Source organism: Epinephelus moara, chromosome 9, assembly GCF_006386435.1.
Source record: "Epinephelus moara isolate mb chromosome 9, YSFRI_EMoa_1.0, whole genome shotgun sequence".
Classification (NCBI taxonomy): Eukaryota; Metazoa; Chordata; class Actinopteri; order Perciformes; family Serranidae; genus Epinephelus; species Epinephelus moara.
The window spans coordinates 17568222-17593899 of NC_065514.1; the positions used below are offsets into that span (position 1 = coordinate 17568222).

At 41.8% G+C, this 25678-nt stretch overlaps 2 protein-coding genes and 1 pseudogene across 2 annotated transcripts; 2 read left to right on the plus strand and 1 right to left on the minus strand.

Moving 5' to 3' along the window:
• The first annotated feature begins 3249 nt into the window (after positions 1–3249).
• Positions 3250–4927, plus strand: LOC126395681 (alpha-(1,3)-fucosyltransferase 7-like; annotated as a pseudogene).
• Positions 4928–8907: 3980 nt separating this feature from the next.
• LOC126395860 (alpha-(1,3)-fucosyltransferase 7-like) lies at positions 8908–15882 on the plus strand. Its single transcript, XM_050053610.1, has 3 exons — positions 8908–9429; positions 10903–10979; positions 11795–15882. Exons 2-3 carry the CDS (start codon positions 10977–10979, stop codon positions 12869–12871), a joined length of 1080 nt encoding a protein of 359 aa, XP_049909567.1. The 5' UTR covers positions 8908–9429; positions 10903–10976; the 3' UTR covers positions 12872–15882.
• Positions 15883–16173: 291 nt separating this feature from the next.
• Positions 16174–20320, minus strand: pou5f3 (POU domain, class 5, transcription factor 3). Its single transcript, XM_050053609.1, has 5 exons — positions 19293–20320; positions 19017–19128; positions 18522–18652; positions 18065–18229; positions 16174–17979 (listed from the first exon to the last, which is right to left on the minus strand). Exons 1-5 carry the CDS (start codon positions 20049–20051, stop codon positions 17719–17721), a joined length of 1428 nt encoding a protein of 475 aa, XP_049909566.1. The 5' UTR covers positions 20052–20320; the 3' UTR covers positions 16174–17718.
• Positions 20321–25678: the final 5358 nt, after the last annotated feature.

Below are 25678 nucleotides of genomic sequence, written 5' to 3' on the forward strand. Positions count from 1 at the left end.
AACTAGTTGAGCTATGTGCAAAGTGAGAAGCCTCAGATGGTTTCACACTGAAGTATTGACACTGGATCTTTGTGCAAAGTATGGTTTATTTTCAAGCATGAGAAGGCAGATTTTCTAGCAGAAAAAAGACTTGAAGATGCTGCACAGTGATCAGTCACGCTCAGGAAATTTTAAGCAATAAGCTGGAGCACAAGAAGATGTTTACATTACAGTGTGGATTCTGCACCAGTTGAGGCTCGAATCCACAACCTCTGGAACCTAAGACGGTCATCTACCACTCTGAGCTGAAGAAGAAGAAGAAGAAGAAGAACAACAACAACAAGAACTAGGATTACAATAGTGTCCTGGCAATTTAGCTGCCCAGACCCTAATGAGGCAAGTGGAAACAGGTGTGTGTGGGGCAGTCAGGTGATGGGAAAAGTAGGGACAGTCTAGGGGCATCTAGTGGATGGATGGAAATCAGCAATGAAAGGGCCTGGGTAGGGACAGAGAGACAGACTGTGACTTTATGTATTGGACAAAGAGTTAGGATTAGTGTATGGGTCCTGAGAGGATAACATTTAACTTTTGTGCCCAAAGTGCTCAGTATTCATATACATTGCATTATATACCAAAGTTAGTCGTAAAGGATGGTAGAATGCATTAAAAACACAGTTGGTTATGAGAATAACTTTGTGTCATTGTTGCTGAAACTGTCACGACATTTCGAAAGAAGTACATGTGACAGATAAACCACATTTATAGGTTTAGTACCTCTAGAGCCGTGTGTAACCCTTACCAACATGTACCTAAACCCTAGATCCGTTTAGCGTTTCCACTGCAGACAGCACTGCTACATGTAAGCAGGGTTGCGGTTACTCACTGCTCCATTAGGCTCTTACTGTACTTCCTCTTCACCATGCAGAGGAACCTGTGCATAGGGCTGGGCAATATGGACAAAAATTCATATCTCTGTATTTACAGGCTGACTGGTGATACGCGATATATATCTCTGTATTTTCTACGAAATGGGCTACATATTGTATTGTAAGTTGCCAGGAGCTGACACAGCACTGGCAGTAGTCTTTTAGAGGCACAGCTAGCTAAGTGTTAACTAGTAAAGATGAAAAGGCAGCAAAACTCCCTTTCATTTTATACTTAGCCTATAGTTTCTTCATGTATGAAAAACAGTGTGAACGTAGTTACTTCAAACCACAGTGTGGTCAGCAACAATCAATTAGAGCCGAGGAGTCTCTGATGCCTGCGGCCACGCTGCCTGCATGAGCAGTGCATGCATCGCGGAACCTGTTGTATTTTTTTTAAGTTAAGTTTATTTCCTTTATTAATCCCCCTGAGGAGAAATTCAACTTTTTATCGTTTTTGTCACCAATGTTAACAGGTTACAGCAGCCACACTGCCTGCATGAACAATGCTGATCAGCTGTGGCCAGTGTTGGGTGTAACGTGTTACAAAATAACAAAGTAACGCTTTACCGCCAAAAATGGCTTTTTTCAGTAACGAGTAGTGTAAGGCACTACTGTCCCTAAATGCAGCAATCACATTACAGTTACTAATCAAACACTTAAGTCGTTACTTGCGTTACATAAATTCATCATTAGAGCTTCCCTTTCCTTAAGAGTTAGTGACAACGGGCTTCAGGCTGTTGCCAACGGGTCGTCCTCCGTGTCCAGCTGGTGTTGTGCCGTATGAAGCACGCCTGCCGTGAAAAGCACCTCTGGTCGCGGGAATGCACGTTCCCGCCGCGACCAGGGGTGCTTTTCACGGCAGGCGTGCTTAATACGGCACAACACCGGCTGGACACGCTGGACGCTTCATGTGTTGCCCCCTCGTGAAGCCAATTCTGGGTATATCCATCTAGTTAACTATACTACCTTAGGATTGTTACACATATGTAAGGTTTAATGCTATATCGTTAACTGGCAAATTACGTGACAATGCATTTCAGGCAATTTTACAGAGTAACCGGTAATGTAATGAGTATTGTAACTAATTACTTTCTCCAGGGAGTAATCAAGTAAAGTAAGAGATTACTTTTTTCCGAAGTAATGTGTAATGTGTAATACATTACTTTTTTAAGTAACGACCCCCAACACTGGCTGTGGCACATCCTAGAGAATAGGAGTAATTTTTTTTTTTTACGTGCCGTGCGCAGTTTTTCAGCCAAATGGACAGTGAAAGTGGTCTTTTGACAACCATACTGGCATTACACCACATTTTACTACAGTTTCAATGTCTTTATCTGTCATGAAAAAATATTTAAAAATCTTTTTAACTCTAACTTTCCTGTTTCTGTTTCAAATCAAAAGCCCTCTGACCACATTTCTGTTGACAAAATCCTTTCATTTGTTAACACGAGGCTTTTAATTGTGAAATATATGCATGACAGTGTGGTTGACAATGCAGTGGCTCTCACGGCTCCATAAATTTGTGGAGTACCAGCTTTTAATTGTGGAAATACGGTAGTTACAGAAGCAGGCAGCTCTGCAGTGGCGCCACAGCAGCAGCAACGCTGTCTGTGTGAGCATTGCACATGTGTGAGTAGCAGCAGTGCAGCAAAGTAGTCGCCATGCACTGCTCACACAGACAGCGTGGCCTGGGCATAATGCAACTGTCAATCATGTCAATTGCTCAGTGAACTGAGATCAAAGTAGTGCTCTAATTCTCTACCAGAGCCCAACCGGGCCCAACCCCACCTGCCAGGTGTGGGCAGGGCTGTAATTTCTAATTATTCATTATTTAGCATTTTTTAATAGAACTGGCAGTTTGTCACGTGTAAATGGTGGGGGTTGTAATGGACTGGACCAAGTGGGAAACAAAGAGAAAGAGGGGGGACTGCCACTGAGACAGGGAAATTGACGGATTATTTTTTACAGTCTATGCTTGGTACTCCCATTAAACTGTAGCCTCTCCAACATATCCCGTTTACTGTGTTCTGATTTACCCTCATGATGATGGGATATCAATGTAAGAAATGCAAATTTATCATACAAATCATCAACCAAAATGTTATTTTCTATTTCTCCTTAGACATTACAGAAAAGATTTCCAAAGTAACTGCATGAAATGTTTGATGGATCTTAATATGTGGTTTGGTTTCTACAGCACTCACAACTTTCTGCTTTTTTCCCCCTTTTTGTCCTTATAGAAAAAAAGGAAGCTTAAAGATAAGTTTCTCCAGTCGTGGAGGAGCAGAAAGCCGTCTCTGGTTTTAGTGAGTGGTGGTGAGTCTTCTTCATACTGGGAGTCACAGGCTGACTTGTTGGAGAACCTGATGGTGAGTCCTCATTACAGTCATCACTGCTGTTGGTCAGTTACACAGACACTAAAACAAAACCTGCACGGCATGTACAGAAAGGTGTTTTCATCCATCAGTAACTCTAAGAAAATTTATTTGGTTTCCACTGTTTTTGCTTCACACTGCCACACTCTAAGAATCTCCCTTTTCCTGTTCCTGACAGTAGAGATGATAGGAAATGAGTGGGGAGAGAGATGGGGATTGACATGCAACAAAGATCCTCAGCTGTACTCAAACTGGGGACATTACAATTCATCATCAGTCCATTAACATCTACACTCACCAGGGCATCCACAGATTGATTTAAAAAGTCTGTGTTGCATTAACTCACAGCTGTTGTTTCGGGGGGTTTTTTATGGAGCATCGACTCCAGAAAACTGGCAAGGGCTTGATTGTAATAGACGTTCATTTGTAAAAGTCCCGCACACCAGTTTTAAACTTGCAAATATCGCTGATATGGTCATATAACATCTGCTTAAGACAAAAGGTAAAACAACAAAAGCCTCATTGCTCCTTTATAATCCTACTTCTTAATTCCCTTTTGTGACAGGGGTGTAATAACATTACAAAGACTGTACTCATCTTCATGAAGAGCCGCTTCTTCCTCTCCTTTCTATGTCTTTTAACACTGGGTCTTCTTGTTGGATGGCCAAGAGGATTCCACACCCTGACAGCCAGATATCCCTCAACCTTCCGTTACTGGAGCAGCAGTAGACGAGTCACCATCTTGATGTGGCACCGGCCCTTCGGTGAGTCGTCAAGCCTGCAGGGTGATGTTTGCTGGGATCTCCACCGCATCCCTAACTGTAAACTGGTGGACCAGCGCTCCTTGTTCCCCTTTGCTGATGTGGTGGTGTTCCACAACAGAGAGCTGTCAGAGGACACCGAAAAACTGCCCCTGCACCTTCCAAGGCCACGGGGCCAGAGGTGGGCTTGGATGACTATGGAGTCCCCTGCTCACAATGGAGACTTGTACCAGTATGCAAATATCTTCAACATGACCATAACCCACAGGAGGGATGCTGATATCAGTATACCCTACGGCTACCTAAGAAGGCTGAAGGACATCTGCCGGAAGACGTCCCTCAGAATAAGAGCTTCTTGGCCTGTTGGGTGGTCAGCAACTACAGGGCCCACCACAGGAGAACCCAAGTGTACGAGGAGCTCAGTGCCAGAATTCCTGTCAAGGTTTACGGTCAGTGGGCAAATACACCCCTCGACGCTTCAGCTCTCTTACCTACAGTCTCTCGCTGCTACTTCTATTTGGCTTTTGAGAACTCAGTCGCCAAAGATTACATCACAGAGAAGCTGTGGAGGAATGCTTACCAAAGTGGGGCGGTGCCTGGCGTCCTTGGACCGCCATTAGAGGATTACAAAGCCGTGGCTCCACCTAATTCTTTCATCCATGTTGATGAGTTTGCATCAGTCAAAGACTTGGCAAAGTATCTACAACAGCTTGCAGAGGACAAGAAACGCTACAGTGAGTATTTCGCCTGGAAACGTCAGTGGAAAGTGAAGTTGTCCATAGACTGGAGGGAGAGCCTGTGCAAGATCTGCTTGAAGTACAACAGCTTACCTCGGAAGAAAGTTTACTCCGACCTACAGGCTTGGAACAAGGCTAATAACAGCTGAGCTTGCCTAGTTGTTAAGGTGTCACTTACCACATCAGAATCAGAATAAGATTTATTACCAAATAGGTTTTCACTTACGAGCAATTAGGTATAAGAGGAAAGTTACAATTGAAATATGACAAAGATACTTTTAAAAAGTACTAATAGACACAAACACACACAAAAGCTGTGGCGGCCATGAGTGGCACCATCTTGGTACACATTTTAGACAAATTAGCAGGCATCATGACCACTTTATTTTTATTTTATTATTAGTAATGTTTATGTGCATCATACTTTTTGTCCTTCTATCATTGATGATGCATTTCTTTCAGTGTGTTTAGTTTTAATACTATTGCTCTGCCAATAAAATAAATCTGCAAACAGTGATAATCAGACCAAGAGAAACATAGCTGACAAAAAATGGTAGAAAATGAAAATTTGAACACTGCAGGAAAAAAACTGAATAATGACATTCTTGAGACTTAGGAAAATGTTCTCCAAGGTCGTAGCAGAAACATAGCTAGCTACTTATTGAAGGGTCAGTTAAGTAGCCTACATCCATCAAAATCTACTGCGTGATCATTGGTGGACACACGATGGTGGAGGCCTTTAAAACACTGAAAACTTTTAAATGTTGAACAACTGAAGACAAGTTTTGCTTATGGTTTTATGTTAAATACTTTGTTGTAGATGCTCCTTGAAAATAAGGGGAGGATCATGAGAATCAGAAATGGATTTATTGCCGAGTAGGTTTTCACTTACAAGGAATTTGCTTTGGTTTTTTTGGTGCATAGTACATAGAAATGTGTTAACATATGACAAAATCATGACCAATAAAAGTTTGATTAGTTTTAATGTCCTCTCTTTACTCAAAGAGAAAAGGCCTTGAGCTTGAATTCAACTCCAGTTTTCTACTGCTGCAATTGCTGTGTCAGCGTATCCTATCTAAGCATTTTTATATTTTCATAATATGGTACCATTCATAAAGCAGGCACTATGTTGAATGACTTGATATCAAAAAGCCTTCTTTTTCTTTGTATTTGGTATTTGTCACTCTATATTTGTACTGTATTTGGTTTTGAAGATGTCCAGGGGTTTGGTCTGTTAACTGTTTATTTCACGCTAATAAAAAGGATGACTTAGAAATAAAGAAAGAAAGAAAGAAATTGTCACAGTGTCATTGCAGGAAACACCATGAACAACATGTGATCCAAACGAAGCTCAGCTTCGTCAAACCAATGAAAAACAGGAGGTATTTTCAGTGGCTGTAGGTAATGATTCAGTTTGTTGACATGCCTCATTAGGACCAAATTAACTATTAAACTCAAACTTCCTAAAACCCTGCGTCCTCATATGAGGCCATCACATTTTGGGTTTACTAGACTTTATACTTCATTCCGTTTAACTTAGGCCTGTTGTCGTCATTTGTAGACACATTTGTGCCATCTAGTGGTAGTAAGAGCACAATACACTAATCCACGTAAAAACAAGATGGCAGCCCTCTCTGCCAAGTCAGTCTGAAGCCAATCCTGTCACAAAAGTGGACAAGGTCCAAAACCTGATCACATTTTATAGTTGAAACTTGTTTATTTTGTTATCAATAATGTCTATAGTTTGATTTGGCAACACATTGGAGCAATTTTAGCAACAGTAACAAGCTAAGACACTGCTAATTAGGAAGTACTCATTTGCAGACACTGGGGATTTTTTATCATCTCATTTGAGGATATTGGAACTTAATTATCGTTTATAATGTTTAGTTTTTTTTATACTTAACAAGTCCTACTTATCCCAAATAGCTAGGAGAAATTGAAAATGCACACCAAACAAAAGTTTGGGTCTCAGGAGGATAGGGACTTCTAAGTCATGTGAGGTACAGTCAAGAGCAGTGACTAAATAACATCTAATGTCTTTGTGTCTGAAGGTTACAGTCATCAGAGTAAAAAATAACATCTTCAAACACAGTAAAATAAATATATTGATTCATTCATGTATTTATTTTCTGTAACCACTTATCCTGTTGGGGGTCACAGGGGGGCTGGAGCTTATCCCAACTGACATTGGGTGAGAGGCAGGGTACACCCTGGACAGGTCACCAGACTATCACAGGGCTGACACACAGAGACAGACAACCATTCACACTCACATTCACACCTACGGACAATTTAGAGGCATCAATTAACCTGCATGTCTTTGGACTGTGGGAGGAAGCCGGAGTATTCAGAGAAAACCCACACTGACACAGGGAGAACATGCAAACTCCACACAGAGGCGTTCCCCATCCCTCGGTTCAAACTGGGAACCCTCTTACTGTGAGGTGACAATACTAACCACTGCACCACCATGCCACCAAATTAATATAGACAGCATAAATATACTGTAAACAGAACAATATAAAATTTAAATTTGTTTATAAAGTTAGCAATTGTAAAGCATCTGTCTAGTCTTCTGACCACTCAAAGCACTCTCATACAACATGTCACATTCACCCACACACACCCACACACACACACACACACACACACATTACAACAGTGGTGGCTGATGCTACCATACAAGGTGCTCACCTTAACATTCACGTGGATACTTCGACATGCAGACTGAGGGGCTGGGGATCGACCAGTGATCTTCTGACTGGTGGACTATCTGCTCTACCTACTGAGCCACTGTGAAAATACAAGCAATAAATAAACTGTACAGACAGGCGCATCTAAGTTTATGTTTCAAAAATAAATAATAAAAATAAAAAACAAATAATCATAATAATGCAGGACCTGCATTAGATAAAGTATTAGATATTTCTATTCTACTTATACTGTATTTGTATTGTAGCATATTATATCAAAAAAATGCACTTGGTCAAATTATATATAATAAGTAAACAATGTACCTGCATGAACCTGAGGCTTTGGGGGCCTCTTGGGGTCCTGGCCCCTGGAACAGTGGCCCAGTTTGTCGGGTCCATACTCCAGCCTTGCCAACAACACATGACAAACACAAATTCAGTGTGAATTCAATGTCTATCTTATCCTGCAGCGTACTGCCCTCTTGTGATCGTTTAATATACTGACATAAATGTCACCAGACAACCTGAAGGTGCAGTTAAATATTTGGATGTGACAGAGTTTGGTTTCAAATGCAGTACAAGCAGTTTCTGTACTGTTCAGGTATTCATTAAGCTGTAAGATCAACTGTAACAAGAGACTATCACTACTGATTTTATAGATAACAGAATAAATCCATCCATCCATCCATTTTCGTAACCACTTATCCTCTTGAGGGTCGCAGGTGGGCTGGAGCCTGTCCCAGCTGACACTGGGTGAGAGGCAGGGTACACCCTGGACAGGTCACCAGATTATCACAGGGCTGACACATAGAGACAGACAACCATTCACACTCACATTCACACTTACGGACAATTTAGAGTCACCAATTAACCTGCATGTCTTTGGACTGTGGGAGGAAGCCGGAGTACCCTGAGAAAACCCACGCTGACATGAGGAGAACATGCAAACTCCTCACAGACGGGCCTCCCCAGCCTGGGGTTCGAAAAGTTCTACTAGTTTCCTTTGTGTAGATATACATATGACAACAACAGAGCAAAGACCTCATCAGTCAGTTATGATCTGGAACATGACCTTTTATTTTGAGATATAGTTTGGTTTGCCACTTTCTGTTCATGACCATCAGCTCATAAATTTCTGAACACTTAGGAGGTTGATGAGGGTGGCACTCACAAAATTTTCATTGTGTTTTCAGCTTCTCCGTCAACGGACAGCACAACGGAGCCTTTGCTGCTCTAGAAGATTTTAGATATGTGATTTCAGCTCATGTTTTTGTGCACTTAAGTCCAACTTTATCACGCTGAGAGAATAAAAAGAGCACAATCAACAACAGAAACATGAACCACACATGCACACAGGCAGTCATTCAGTGCCTGTGTCACAATTTGGTTAATACTCTGCACATCAGTACTCTCTCTGGTAATTTGTTTGTACAAGGGCACATAATTAACTCATTCCTCCTCCCAATTTTTTTTTTTACAAACCACTTTACATTTATATATCACATTACATTTTGGTAATCTCTTTTACTCTCCATAACAGAGCTACACTAATGGCTCACTGGTGTGTGCTCACCCTTGTGTAACCCCTATGTTAACTCTGATAACACTTCCTCTTTTCACACATGGAGCAAACACCCTGTGATATGATAACTTGTTCTTGCAGAGTATTGGCAAACAGAGACAAAGACGCAGAATACTGGGGCATCACATTTACTAGAAAGCAGGAACTGGAAGATGTGGCTGGACAGAGAGAGGTGGTGAGCATGTCGCACGATGCTGAGCTCATATCATATTCAACACTCTTACAAAGAGCCACACCTCAGCTTCCTTAAAAGGGGCTGCATTTTTGGCTTTTAAAGCGCTTCAAGCTCATCATCACGTCTCTGCCAGCAGCGACCAAAAATGGTATCAGTGGTGAGTGAGGACAGAGAACAGACCGCTCATCTAGTGATCAGGTTAGTGGAGGAAGCTTGGGGTTTTCTTTGTCATGCATCTTTCTGGTCAATGTGGTCTGGCTTCTGAAACACATATTCTTTGATGATCTCTCTTTAGCAAGAAGTACAAAGTCATCAGCTGTATGTCAAAGCTGATTAGTCTACTGTTGGATAAATACATGCAGGGTTGAGAGCAAACTGGTTTGTCCTTTGCACTACCAATGCTTCACAGCAGCCAGTGAAAAGATCAGTGCCACTACCATCATAACTCTTTCACCACATCCTGTTCACAGTTGGTACTGAAGTCTCAACTATATAGAGAATGTGAATTATTGTAATAATATCCAACCATATGTGCACATATTTTAAGTCTCAAAAGAAAGTCTAACACTAAACTAAAATCTGAGCAGTTTGTTTTATGTTAGCGGATTACAGTTGCAATCAGTGAAGTTTATTTTTACATTTTTTAATCACAGATGTGGTTTGAGCTGTGGTGCTGCTGTTTTTCACAGTGTGGTTCTGCGTACTCTCCTTTACTTTATACTGCAGGCTGCTCTTAATATCGACCCTGTGTTCAGATAATGTGAGGCATGACAGCTGCAGGTAGCATATAAATAGCCTGAGAGCACACAGATGACTTGATGCAAAAACGGTTATCTGGCCGAAGATTTCTTCAGCTTTGTTGCCCTCTGCCCTACTATATAGCATATGCAGTGTAGTGCAAACCGGAATCAGGGGTATGAAGCAATGGGGTATGAAATATGACAACCTTTCAGCCTGCAGTATGCAGTAACAGCAGCGACATCATTCATAAGGTGGTGTACAGACAGTTAAAGTTGTTTGTGCCATCCAAATTTAATAGAGTCCACAGAAATAGAGTTTATCTTCTACACTTTTTGTGGAAGTATCCACATTCTGAAATAATAAATATGTCCATACTTGTGTACAGCATCTTTCTTTGGGTGTTTTCTTCTATGTGTTTGCCTTTTCTCATTAATGCTAACATAGAAAAAACATTTTTTAATCAGATTGTCTCCTTCTAATTTTGCACTACTCTCAATATGCCCTTTGTGTGTCTCACATCCGGTGTGAGCCTTCATTAGTTCCTTATTTGCACACAGTTCTGTTAAAGGTCTTTTGTGTTACGCAAAGGGAGACCTTCTATTTTCAATTCTGTGATCTATTACAAAATCCTGTTTTCTTTATGATTTCACAATTAATAATGTCCTCCCCCAAGAGGACACACATCCTGTACAGCAGTGAGGCCTGCAACTTCACAAAAAAAGTATTTGTTCTGTCTCAGTGATTGAATTTTAATGCAAGAAATGCAAACTCGTTTTAAAAATCATCAACCAAAATGTTCTTTTCTATCTCTCCTGTGACATTACAGAAAACATTTACAAAGTAACCGCATGAAATGTTTGACGGCTCTTAATATGTGGTTTGGTTTCTATAGCACTTATGACTATGCTTTTTTCCTTTTTGTCTGAATAGCAATAAATTAAGCTTCTACACAAGTTTCTGGAGTTGCAGAGGAGCAGAATACTGTCTCAGTCACACAGTAACTTATGGTGAGTCCACATTACGGTAATCACTGCCGTTAGTCAGTTACACAGACACTAAAACAAAATCTGCAGGGCGTGTACAGAAAGGTGTTTCCATCCATCAGTAGCTCTAAGAAAATTAATTTGGTTTCCACTGTTTTTGCTTCACACTGCCACACCCTAAGAATCTCCCTTTGAGATAGTGTCTCATTTTTCCTGTTTACAAATGTCAGTGCAAGGTCACGCTTACCAACTGTTTCGGTACTGTCTGTGAGCCTCCAGCAGTAACCTTGAGCGGACCCTGAATGGAAATTTGATGCACTGAATAAAATAGTGTGCCTTTTTATGTGTTCAATAAATCTGTTTGTTTGTCCCAGGTGACTTACCCCAAAGGTTTGAATAATAGTGAGCTATATTTGCAACAACAGTAGATCAGGGTATAATTTAAAGGATTTTGTATATTTTTAAATATGCAAAGAGAGTTTAGAGAGCTCTGATACAGCTGGACTCCAACTCGGGACATTGTGGGTCATCATAGATTGATTTACAAAGTTTGTGCTGATTATCTCAGCAACGATTTTATATCATCTGGAAATGAATGGAAACTAACTGATGCATGAGACAGTGATAAAAAAAATGCATCTAAATTTCTAAAACACAGCAGCATAGTTTGCAAAATGGTTTGTTGTGATGTTCATTTACATGTAAAAGTCCCACACTCTAGCTTTAAACCTGCAAGAATCACTGATATGGTCAATTTAAAATCTGCTTTAAACAAAGGGTAAAGCCACAAAACCTCATTGCTCTGTTATAACCCTACTTCTAATTCCCTTTTGTGACAGGAGGGTGGTACCACTATAAAGACTGTACTCAGCTCAACAAGGAGCCGCTTCCTCCTCTCCTTTCTCTTAGTTTTACCACTGGGTCTTCTCAATGGATGGCCAAGGGGATTCCAGACTCAGACAGCCAGATATCGGAACTGGAGCAGCAGTAGAAACATCACCATCCTGCTGTGGTACTGGCCCTTCAGCAGGTCATTCAGCCTGAAGGGTGACGTTTGCTGGGACCTCTACAGTATCCCTCACTGTAGACTGGTGGACCAGCGCTCCTTGTTCCCCTCAGCCGATGTGGTGGTGTTCCACAACAAAGAGCTGGCAGTACACCGACAAAAACTGCCCCTGCACCTTCCACGGCCACGGGGCCAGAGGTGGGCCTGGATGTCCCTTGAAGCCCCTGCTCACAATGGAAACTTGAGTCAGCATGCAAACATTTTTAACATGACTATAACGTACAGGAGGGATGCTGATGTCACTGTACCATATGGCGAGCTAATACCTAAGAAGACTGAAGGACATCTGGCAGAAGACGTCCCTCAGAATAAGAGCTTCTTAGCCTGTTGGGTGGTCAGCAACTACAGGAACCGTCACAAGAGAAGCCAAGTGTACAAAGAGCTCAATGCCACGGTTCCTGTGAAGGTTTACGGTCGGTGGACAAAGACACCCCTTCGCTCTTCAGCTCTCTTACCTACAATCTCTCGCTGCTACTTCTATTTGGCTTTTGAGAACTCAATCGCCAAAGATTACATCACAGAGAAGCTGTGGAGGAATGCTTACCAAAGTGGGGCGGTGCCTGTCGTCCTTGGACCGCCATTAGAAGATTACAAAGCCGTGGCTCCACCTAATTCTTTCATCCATGTTGATGAGTTTGCATCAGTCAAAGACTTGACAAAGTATCTACAACAGCTTGCAGAGGACAAGAAACGCTACAGTGAGTATTTCACCTGGAAACGTCAGTGGAAAGTGAAGCTGTACACAGACTGGAGGGAGAGAGTGTGCAAGATCTGCTCACAGTACAACAGTTTACCTCAGGAGAAAATTTACTCCGACCTAGAGGCCTGGGTCAAGGCTAATAACAGCTGAGCTTGCATAATTGTAGTTGAGGGAATAGTTTGGATCTTTGAAAGTTGGGTTGTATGGGGTACATAGCCATAGACAGTGTGTTGCATACAGTAAATGTTGGTCGACACGCTCCTAGTTTGTTAGCAGGAGTTCCACTTCGAAACAAAGCAATGCACTGCTGTGAATGGGGTCAGCAGCAAAACATGTTTTAGCCACCTAATTTAAGTCCCACTTGAATAAAATCAATAAAAATGTACGTGTACACTATATGTAGAACATTTTCAGAGCTTTACCTTTCAGTCACACAGCCCCTTCTGAGAGGGAGGTCACTAACAGCTTCAGTTCTCCATTTCGTCAAAGCCACCAGACTCCATTGAGAAAAATAGTGATTTTAGCTTGATGAACACAGATCCACTGCTGCCCCAAATTAGTTAGTTTGTTTGTGTTATTGTGTGACTTTGGTGAATCCAAACTAACCTTCTTAAACGCCAAGGTCAGGTCACACAATAACACAAACAAACTAACTAATGGAGGCAGAGGTACACCAGTAGCTCCTGCATCCAACAATATTTAATTACTGCTTTTCTTAATGGAGTCTGGCATTAGGCGATAAAACAGCTTTAGTTCCCAGCTGCAAAATGTTGTCTAATGGCAAGGTAAAGCAGTGAAAATATTTTAAATGTAGCCTCTTGAATTGATTCTGTTTTTTTAAAAGTGGTTAAAACTCATTTTGCTGCTGGCCCCTTCTACAGCAGTACATTGCTTAGCTTCTGTGGCAGCACTCCTGCCTGCTTCTCCAAAGTGCCGACTGACATCTACTGTATCTAATACACTGATTATGGATAAGTACCTCATACAACATCACCGACCAATCCCTTTAATGTGTCACTTATTTTTGACATATCAGCAGACATCATGACCTCATTTTTTGCATCAGGACTTAGTACTCTTCTGTCATTCAAGATGCATATTTTCAAAATGTGTTCAGTTTTAATGCTGATGCTGTGCTGATTACATAAATCGTCAAACTGTGATAATCAGATCATGGGAAACACGGCTGAGCAGCAAGTTTAAAAAAAAAAAAAAAAGAAAAGGAGCGCAACAAATAATGCAGAAACTTTTGAAAGATTACACCCTTGAGATTTAGGAAGCCTTATCCAAGGACATTAGGGAAACATGTATACTGTATGCACACAATGAACACAACTACTTCATATTGAGAACAATAATTAAGTGAATTAAAATCCTAGGACGTACATCCATAGCACTTTATACCAAATATCTGACCTTTCCAGTGTTAAAAGAATAGTTTGGGTTATAAAGAATACACTTTTTTGCCAAGAGTTGGATGGGACTGATAGGCTACCACTATCATATTTGCACATCAATCAAGAAGCTACAGCCAGCAGCCGGCTAATGTAGCTTAGCACACAGCTAGCCTGGCTTTGTCCGAAGCCACAAAATATAACATGTTAATTTGTAGTAACAGCTGTAGAGGTGCCCCTAGGTGGATTTTTTTTACCTTAGGACAGAGTCAAGCTGGTTGTTTCCCTGTTTCCAGGCTTTCTACTAAGCTAAGCTAAGCTAACCTGCTGCAGCTTCCACACGTCTTTGGGAATGGTATCAATCTTCTCATCTAGCTATTGGCAAGAAAACAAATTAGCAAATTTCACACAAAGTGTAACTATTCCTTTACGGTTAACTCAACACAGCATACAGTTCAGTCCACTTTGAGGGCACTGGTATAAACACAGGCTCATACTGTGCAATGACTCCCAGCCCATAAAAGGTCCAGTGTGTAGGATTAAGGAGCATCTACTTGGTGGTATTGGTATATAATATGCATGACTATGTTTTCATTAGTTTATAATCACCTGAAACTAAGAACTGGTGTGTTTTCATTACCTTGAAAGAGCCATTTACGTCTACATAAGGAGTAGTCCTCTCCAGGCCCCCAGGAAGGCAGCTCACCTCTATTCCACAGTGGCCACTGGTGGTATTGCAGCAAGAAATCCCCTGCAGCTTTAAAAGCATTTTCCCCATGGACCACCATTAAATAAAGAGACTGCTGTAAAACTGTTGAGAGGACGCCTCGTACGGCAAACAAGTTCACTTATGACTCTTTCAACTAAGAATCAATGATCCATGGAGGTTTAATAAAAAGTTTAAAACTTTCTTCAAGCTGAGAAAAACAATTGAAAATCCGTGACGTCATCATAATGTCAAGTCAAGCAGGAGCTCACTTACTCCAGAATTGAACCACAAGGTTAGAAACTTTTTTTGACATATGCACGCGAGCAATTCCATTGGACTGAACACTCCATCATAGATGGTCCTCTCCCAGGGAATCAACCATGTTCTACAGTAGTCCACAACAAACAAGTCAAATACTGGCTCTAAATAGGGCCACTTGCATTTTCACATCACCTGCCGTAGTTCTCCTGCATGCATGGCACATACTGAAAGTTTAAGTTCTGCAACCTCACCACTAGATGCCACCAAGTCCGACACACTGGACCTTTTAACACATGTACTGTACAGAAACCCAACAAGCACAAAGGTTACTGTAAATGGCACTGACAGACTGATGTCATTTTATTAAAATGGACACACCATGGTCGAGGCCTTTAAAACACACAAAACTTAAAAGGTTGAAGAACTGAAGATAAATTCTGCTTTCTGTGTTATGTTAAATACTGTCTTTTAGATGCCTTGAAAATAAGGGGAGGAGCCTTATTGTCATGGAAAAAAATCGCAATCAATAAAAGTTCAATTAGCTTAAATATCCTCTTTTCTACCAAAGGGAGAAAACCTCCCATTTACAGACTGCTGCAATTGAGGTAACAGCACATTCTCTTAATGTAAGATAATCGCAGCACATTTCAAACTACAGGTACCGTGTTGAATGTGCTTTCAAAAAGCCATCTTTATCTTTGCATTTGATATGTCATTTTACACTTGTTCTGTATTTGTTTTTGAAAATTACCAAGAGTTTGGTCTGTTAAATGGTTTATTTCATGCAAATAAAAATGACTGAAGAAATGAATGGCCACCGAGTCTAATTGCAGGAACCACCATGACCTACGTATCTATAAAAGGCTCAGCTTCCTCAAACCTATGTAAAACAGGAGGTACACCAGTCTTTTGACATGCCTCGTATCGTAACTACTCAGTTCCTCAAACTTTCCTCTACATGTTGTTGTGGATCAAGACGTTGACTATAGGTGTAGGCTCGCTATTAAACTGCAACTGCACAACCAAAAGGGGAAGCAAGATATTTACTGGAGGAAAAAAAAGGGAAAAATACTTCAGCAGTTTGCACATAGTTCTCAAACATTTCAGCATGAAGTCAGCTTTACTTGATAACTAGAAGCAGGGATACATTTAAGGTTCAGGGTGCTCTGATTAAAAACATCTCAGTGTGGCTGACATCTCAATAAATTAGAATTTAATCCATTTAATTTAATCCAAAATGTGTCACAGTTGAAAAAGTCTGGTTAGAGTCGAACTGTAATGATTGCACATTCACAAATCTGCTAATATTTGTCTGTAAAGTTATTAAAGAGGCAATATTATGTTAACATTAATTAGTGAAGGAACTTTGGTTTAAAGGCTTGTTTCAATGTTTCCCGAGCTGTCGCCTTGCTAATAATTTAATTGTAACCTATAGGGACTTCTAAGTCATGTGAGGTACAGTCAGGGAAGTGGCTAATTGACATTTAATGTCTTCATGTCTAAAAGTTACAGTCATCCCAGTAAAAAAATAACTTCTTAAAAACAATACCAGACGAGAGAAATACTCCAGTGAGCACCCAAACTTGACTTTTAGTATCAACATTTCATAAACATAAAAACCCTTTACAATAAAAGCAAAATTGAGGTATTGAAATACAAGTCGACAGCATAATTGATCCAAATCAGGTCAGACTTAATCTCATTGCCATCCAACTGAGACTGAAAATACTGGCAGTGTGCAATTGGCAGATTAGCAGCAAAGACACTTGTAACATTAATCACAACTCCCTCAAAATGTTTGAATCTCACTGCTCCCCATTGATGCTAAACACATTTGCTAAAGACGTCGATGTTCATCAACAACCATAGGGCAAAAATCTGGATTCATTATACAAAGCGGACATATTTTAAAAAAGATCACTCAACATTACAAAACAACTTTGTGCAAAAACAAATGGAAAATTTTGTGAGTGTTTCCATTTCAATGACAAATACTGTAGCTGCTCAGTTCAGATGGGACAAAGACGTATTGCACAAACACTGACTGAACTGTCGGAGATGAATTTTGTACCAACTAACAATGTCATTCCTGTGATAACCCAAATCTTTCCTCATCTGCCCCACAGAAAACCTGCCCAGGGTTTAGCATAAGTGGCAAGAATACCCTGACTATTCAGCTGTGACATTTACAAAATCATCCTGACTCTGCCACTGGACCATGTACTGTAGCACCAGATCTCACTTTAGCATTGCTCTAAACCTGCAGTGATTAAAGCCTATGGAATAACTTACTATGCAATGTATTATCCAAGAACACATACATTAAAGAAACAGAAAGGCACATTCAGTTTAAGTTTCTCTCTTGGTTTGAAGTTGAAAGCAGTTGTTGGGAGGATGTTGCCCATGGCAGTTCATTGAGTTTCACCATCAAAACAAGAACAAGAAACCACTTTGATCCATCCTACTGCTGTGGTCAGAAGAGGAGCCTTCACACCTGGAATGTTTGCGATCCGCAGATATGATCTGTCGATCTGGTTGCTGGATTTAGAGGCTCTTCTTCAGCTTGAGTTGGGGTTTGATAGAGAGACTTGGGAAGGCAATCTGTGGTTCTGACCGGGACTACCCGAGTAGGTTTATCCAGTCAGGTGACTAACCAGTCCGGGGTGTAAGGCTTGTTTCAGGACATCAGGCCGATGGAGCTGGGGCATGTAGAGTGTAGGAGGAGGGGCAGTGTGGTAGCTGGAAGACGGGTAGCCCTGACTGGGAATGGGGGAAGGGGCCATGTTCAGTGGGGAGGGACTCTGCTCATAGTACTGGCCGTCACACTCCTCATCTAGTGGCAAGGCCAGGCGCTTTCCTTTCTGTCTTCTGTTGCAGAACCAAACACGAACGACCTGCCAGGAACAGCATTTGGCTTTTAACTAGATACAAACTCTTTAAAAACAGGCAAAAAGCATAACTTTCAGGGTCTGTACTTACATCTCTCTCCAGACCCAGGTCATCTGAGATGTGCGTGATCTCCTGGGTGTTGGGCTTGGGACATTTAATAAAGTAAGACTCCAGGGCTGAGCGCACAGCTCCCTCCAAACTGGTCCTCCTCTTCCTCTTTCTGGTGTCAACAAATACTCTCTCAATCTTGTACATCTGAGGAATCAGGAACATGTTAGTTATTTATGAAGATGTGTACACTATACACTGAACAGATCCCATTTGAGGTGTGCCACACATGGAGGTCAAGGTTCAGGTAACGGTTCTTGTGAACAGCTGAATCATGGCCACTAGGTGGCAGACTACATTTCACATCACCAGAGGGCCTTGATTCAGGCTTGCTCAGCAGGAAGTTAGCCAGGCCTGAAAAGACCAATGATCCCATGAAGCTTGGTGATCATCTGTTGTCTTGTAAAGTAGTCGGCAGATGCGAGTGTGGCAGACTTACATCCTGGGGATTGTCAGAGGTCTCTGCCTCATTCAGCCATCTCTGAAGAAGGGGCTTCAGCTTGCACATGTTCTTAAAGCTCAGCTGCAGGGCTTCGAAACGGCAAATTGTCGTCTGGCTGAACATCTTACCTACATGCACACACAAATATCACATATTACAATAAGAATTGCTGGCCTAACACCAGACTCCCAATCAGTTTCATACTGTGACAGTTAGGTAAATCACTTGACCAAACATACATCCACAAAAAGGATCAGATCAGTTGCTACCTTTATAAGTGATGCAGGTAAAGGGTCATAATTAAGTACCAATTAACCAAAGTAGAAATCCAGGAAGTATGTCTGAATTGACTGCCATATGGTGTTTAAAGAGTAGCTCCGCATTGATCATCATGACATTGTGGTACAAGAATGAATAAAACTGGTCTGGGTTTGTCTGCTCTAAACTACCACAAAAATGTACAACAACGATCTCCATAGGCACCAAACTTACCATACAGGTTACCCAGGGCAAGGCCAACATCAGCTTGAGTGAAACCCAAGGTAATGCGTTTGTGTTTCAGCTCCTTAGCAAACTGCTCCAGTTCTTCTGTAGAAAGATTCTCCTGGACAGGTAAAATGAAAAATAACATGAGATGGAATGCTTGGAACCATTTGAAGGTAGCATTTACGCATTTTTAAAAAAGATTCCCAAGTTGCATTGGTATCCACAAAAGAAAAACAGTGCCCATGTGTTTAAAATTGGAGCCCTGGTTCTCTGACTACCTACCTCCTCAGAGTCGCTGCACCCGCCGCTGGAGGACCCGCTGCTCCGCGTGGAGGAGGCCGGGTTCTGCGTCTGGGGCCCCGTGGCAGCCTGGGTTGTATTCACGCTGAAAAACGCGTTCCCTGGAAGTCCGTTGCTTGGGGGTGAAGGGGACAGTGATGGCGAGGACGCAGAGGAAGTTGAGGGATTTTGATTATTGCTGCCGGGTGGTGTGATGTGGGTGATCCCGGGCCAGAAGGACGGGTTCCAGGCCGGAGGGTAGAAGACTCCATGGGACATGGCGGCGGAGGTTGGCGGTGTTGGATACTGTTGAACTTTCCCCTGTGTTGAGTAGTCATCATCGGTGTCCTTCTCAGTCTTTATGTCGGGCAGTTTGATTTGCTCCCGGGTCTCGGCGATGGGGGGACTGAGATTTATAGGCTGGGTGGCTGCGGTTACGCCGGGTACCTGGCCGGTGTACTCGGGCGCAGCGAAGGGATACCAGTGCTTGGGTTGCCCAAACTCTCCAGCCTGCAGGTCAGATCCCCTGTAGTCACCGGTGACTGGTGGGAAAGCAAAAAAGCTCTGCGCGGATGCCGATGTGATGCCACTGTAAGCGGGTTTGTTGTAGAAGAGGCTCGGGTCTGGCAGTACGCCGTGAGGAAGCTGGAATGGCGCAGCGCTGCCCAAACTCTCTTGACCCAAACCCTGGGTGCAATGGCTGGTCCGGCTGAAGTCATACGGCCGGATTTGGCACTCCGGACTCTGCGATCTCTCAGACATCTTCCGAGCCGCGTGAGAGTCTCTTCACAGGCGCGCGTACCAAGTTAGAAATAAAAAGTTGACTGATTCTACACCTGCATCCGTTTCACGTTTACGCACACACCAAAGAGGGCTGAGAGTGGAAGAAGCTCACCTGTCCGACAAAAGTCCGTTTGGGTTGAAATTGCGCACAAATGTAGGCCTGAGTAGTTGCAACATAACCCAAATACGCCTACGGCCTACTCCCTGAAATTCACTTTAACACCACCTCACCTTCAAGCTCAAATGCTCCTTTCCTTCCTCTGCTCCACAGGTTTTCCCAATCACAGCTGCGGGTGTTGGAGATCGCCTTATCTCTACGCCCATTGGCTGGCGCAGACAATTGCGCACAGCTGATGGTGAATTTGTGAATGACCTTGATTCTTCCCAAAGTAGTGGGCGTGTTTTCACATAAACTCTGAGCCATTTCTGCTGCAGACCAGCTCTGCCTTTGGCTTTTTAAGTGGATTTAAAACTCATTACGTACAATGCAAAACAACTACACGGGAAAATATTAATAATTTAACAGTTTAAATCACCCTGGAAAGCATATTTACATTGCTAAATACGCACGGGTCAGTGCTCCTGTAAATACATATGGTGACACTGAAACTTTGCGCACCTCATGCATGAATTATAATGCTCGGTTTGTTTAATTTATTCCCCTTTAAGTAGATGGCTTTGATATTAAAATCCCTGTCATTCAGACGTGAATTCTGCTTATCACTGACATTTCAACTGAATAAAATAAACTGACACTGTACTCCTGAATAACTCAGATAAAACAAATAATGAAATGAGCCACATTTAATTGGAAACAAACACATAAAGACCAGGCTAATTAATGCTTTTAGGGATGTTTTGGCAGCTCATAAACAACACATAGGTGACAGAAAGAAAAAATGTATTCTGGCTACTGTAAATGGTCTGTAAGTATTGGGTTTAGAAAGTATAAGATATGCAGAGTGGAATTTTCACCCGTGGAAAGTGTTTTTGAGCTTGTTGTGAGAGCTTGTTTATGGTAAAGGGGGGAGATTGTGCGCATGATCGACCACACATGACGATATCTGTAATTTTTACCAACTTAATATTTGGGTGTTTGTTTTAAGCTGTCAACGGCATTGTGCACTTTTGGTTTTCATAGTGGAAACAGGGCTTTTAAATCAGATAAATTCGATTTTTGTACATCTTAACAAAGTAAAATAAGATTTCTGTCTCAATATTGCTTTGTCAAGATGACTATTTATACAGGCTGCAGACAAAATGCTGCCATACTGTGAAACTTCGGCTGAAACTTTCCAAACTGGAAGGCAACTAGGGACTAAATAATAAAATCACCCACAACATTCACCCTTGATGAAAAGCCTGGATGGCCGCAGCCCTGGTGCAGATGCGCTCCCCCAGTGCAAGTCGTTGGCCGCAGATTGCGGCAGGAAGAGTCACTGCGGGAAGGGAGAGGGGGTGCCATTGTACGACCTGGCCCCGGGGCACCCCGTGGATTTCAGATCCCGAGTTGCGATGGTCGACCATTAGCTCCTTTTCAGATTGGAACAATAAGTTTCAACCCTTTGATTCCGCCCCACACCCACCACCTCCTCCATTCCCCCCTCCACCTCCAGTCCTCTGAAACAAACACCAGGCCTAAGTTTCACCCAGGTCTGCAAGTCCGGGAGTTCACTAGGGGCCAATACCTCCGCATCCAGTCTGATAATGGCCTAAAGGTTCAAAACTGGTCTAAGGACAGAGCTTCTGTGTGCAGGTGCGATAATCAAGCTGGAATATAACTTCAGCTTGACATGACAGCGAATCAAATTCATTCTCTTGGCAGCCAGTTTCAATATTGTTTTGACTTGTGGCACCTTAAAATAAAGTAATACCTGACTGGTGAATAATGATATTACTGTTGCAGATTGTTCTATGTAATTAATTCAATTCAATTTAATAGAACTTTTTTATTTATCCTGGAGGAAAATCTTGTGCCAGAGAATGCTTCAAATTACAGTAACTGCAGTAACCACAATTTTAACCATTCATAACCAGTACCAACCAGATATTCAGTGGATTCCCCGGGTCAGGGTCACTCACTGGGCCCAGTTTTAGAGTATTAAATATCTGGCAGAATATACAAATATACAAGACTGAAGTGTTTTCTAGGAGCAAAAGCAAAAACCAGTGCCAAATAGAGTAACAATATGAGCATAATAAGTACAGGAGTTACTAAAATGAACTAAAAATGGTGGAAAAAAAACAGATTGCGCCTGCTAATCAATGTTATTAACTAGTAATCAAAGGATCTTTTTTTTTTATTTCAAGTTGTTTTTATTAAGGTTTCATAAAGAAAGAGAAAGAAAACAACAACGAAAACAGACAAAGCTACCAAAAAACATAACTGCATAAATACCATACATGGATTGATTGTATTTCTAATGGGAGCAAAGTACGTACTGCTAAGAGCAGAAGAAAGGTGGGGTAGAGATGTGGAAGGCTTATAATCTCAAGTTGCATGAAATTTGTTTGCATAATAGTCTAAAAAGGGATGCTATGTTTTGAACATTTTCAAGAAGTCCCTTGGACCGTGCTTCTGATTTTTTTTTTAGCAGTTTGAGATCTGACATTAGCAGCATGAATTAGACAGAGATGTTGTGGATTTCCAGCTGTAATCGGAGGATTTTATGCAGCAGTATATCTCTATTTTGTTGCGAGTTATCTCATGGTCCTCTGGGGGAAGTCAAATCAGGTTGCAAACAGCAGTTATCACGATAACCGGCACTGTCTTCCTTCCAGATACAAAGTTATGTAGGTCCAGGACCTGGGGACCTTAGGAAGACCACACGAGCCTGATCAGTAGCTTAAAAGACATCAAACCCCAACTATACAAGCATTGTCCTGGGCCATGGACTTGGCAGAATAATTGTCATGCAAAAGACAGACAGCAAAGAGGGACAGTAGACTTCAGGCAGGGCCCTCAGAGAGAAAGGGACAGCAGAGGACAGAGCTCTCAGGGTGTCCAAAGGAGGGAGGAGGGGGGCGAGGGGGTCAGTGTTGAATGGCTCGGTACAGTGAGGAGGAGATGTGTGAGGGGAGTATCTGGGGATTTAGTTGAAACCCCCCCAGATGTCTCAGATCTTGTCTTTAGTTCTTTTTAAGTGGCCTCTTCAAGACACCTCAAGAGATCAGCTCGCTGCTGGCAGGGCAAGTCTGGTCAAACAGAGAGAAGGGAGAAAGTTCCAGACAAAAGAAAAGCCTGTGGATGCAGCAGCAGCAGTGTGAATGTGTCGCACACCTCAACCAGTCACACCAGTGGAGACAAAACTACCACTACCAACCCCAAAGTATCCGACTACCCATTGCTCATTAAAATTACTGCTCTTCTTCTTTTAATTGTTCTTCACGTTTTCACTGTAGGCTGTATTTGAAGTCTGTGTGATACAAGTCTGGGAGGTGCTGCAGACTGACGATAAGTCCTGCTGTATAAAGATGTGTTAGGTCTGCCTTTTAGCGGAAATGTTGCTGTGAATGTAGCTTTCTATTTTGACACATGGGCCATTGTCTTGCATGTGAGGATGTATGGGTTTTGGCATGTCTAAACGTGAAATTAATCTAGCTGCACTTGTCACCTCAACAGGATATGGTGTGAGTTTTTTTTAGCAGTTCATGTGGTTAGTAAAAAAGCACTTTTAAGATGTGTTTATTATAAATGCCCTGCAAACTGGTGACATCTCTGAAGATGTCTCGAAATGACAAGTTATAAATAACTTACTGAGCAGACACTGTAATCTAGCCCAGCCTACACCCAAAAATATCTTTAAAAATTCTTGCTTTACTGAAATGTCTTTTTTAATTAAGATAAATACAGGCATAAATATCAGTCACTACTTTTAAAAGTCGAATCTGATAGTTATGGAATCTCAATACCACCCATCCTGGAATCTCAATACCGCCCATCCTGGAATCTCAATACCGCCCATCCTGTTGAGCAGCACAAACGTCTCCCACAAACAAGTCTGATGGCTTTTTGATTTTCTTCCTAACGGCCCTGCCTTTGATACCCACCTTCACAGACCCTCCACCCACCCAGGTTTTTATCCGAGGGGCCAATGGCTGCCTTCCTTCCACTGTCCACCGGCACAAAGGGCTTTAATGGCCCTTGGCATGTGGCTCAATGGGGATGGGAGACTGACCCATCCCCTCCCCAACACACACGGACATACAAGCACATACACAAAAACCCACACGGAGGTACATGCAAGCTTTCTCTCTGCCCCTACCCCCACCCCCAACACACACACACTCTTTCTGAGTGTAGTCGTTGTCCTAAAGGTAACACAAGGTCAAACAGGATCACCAAAAACCAGACAGTCAGCGACAGCTTGAGGCAGAGAGGCAACACCAGATGTGTCACACTGTGAGGTGAAAGGTGAATGTGTGATGGCAGAGTTAATCTGAACAGGAAGTGGGTGTGGCGCCTTGGTTTGACCTGCTGAGTCAGGAAAACCAAATATATATCTAAGTCCATCTGACTCCCTACAGTTACTCCATAACTTCAGGGGTTTCATGATGTTTAAAGTTGGACTGGTTTCACCAAGACATATTTTGAAATAGTTGCTTCAAGTTGATCAGACCTCCCTCTTCCTGATATGAAGCTTCCTCTTAAAGGTTAGAGAAATCATCTTAGTCTGAACTGTCTTTTCTGGAAGAAAATTAATTCTATATTTAAAATGATGGCTATGAAGGATGTGCTCTTTCTATTACCAAAAAAGGTACTTGTGAATCTTGAACCAACCCAGAGTTATAAATCAAAAACCAAAAGACCACATTGATCTGTATGTGGCAAGAAAGGGCATACCTGTACTTACTTAAAATTATTGTTTTCAATACACATCGAAATATTGTTCATTAAGTATATTATCATCCACATGTACATGAAGATTTGGACGTGGTCAGATGTCTCACTGGGTGAGATACTCCATGTTTTTACTGCAGCACTATTTCATCTACCTTCCTACCTCTGCACCCTTCTGTGTGTCAGCTCTGGTAGTTACCAGCCATGCTCCTCCAGGTGGTTGCTGTTTAATGTACCCTGGGTTTTAACAGATCTGGGGAAAACTGCATACTCCTACTCTGCACCTTGGATGTGGAACAATCTCCAAAAAGATCTAAAATTAGAAACACTTATATCCATTGATATAAGGGCATCATAAAGAATGTGGTGACAGAGACATGTGCTTGTTTTTCTTGAGAGGCCACTATGTATGCTAATGTTTGTATTATATGTTGTATTTGTTGCATTTTAAACATGTTTTGATTGACTGCTACCTCGGCCAGGTCTATCTTGTAAAAGAGATTTTCAATCTCAATGGGACTTCCTGGTTAAATAAAGGTTAAATAAAAAATCAAATAGATAATTGAAAAAAAAAAAGTCCTGTGCATAATTTCATACCAGATATTTTGTCTGCAATATTATCTATCTTTGGAAACTGTGATATCTCAACTAGACTTTAAAGTTGTATGAGTTTGACAGACTAAGTTTGCACCGACTGTCGTTAAAGGCGATAACACAGATAATATAATTTCTCAAAAAAAGATTATGTATTTCACTTATTACCAGA

Excerpts from the sequence above, each read along its gene's own strand:
- pou5f3 (XM_050053609.1), bottom strand. The coding sequence starts at position 20,051 with ATGTCTGAGAGATCGCAGAGTCCGGAGTGCCAAATCCGGCCGTATGAC. Across the intron at positions 19,129-19,292 it reads GGTGCAGCGACTCTGAGGAG|GAGAATCTTTCTACAGAAGA; the intron begins GTAGGTAGTCAG and ends TTACCTGTCCAG. Across the intron at positions 18,230-18,521 it reads CCTCTGACAATCCCCAGGAT|ATGTACAAGATTGAGAGAGT; the intron begins GTAAGTCTGCCA and ends CTGATTCCTCAG.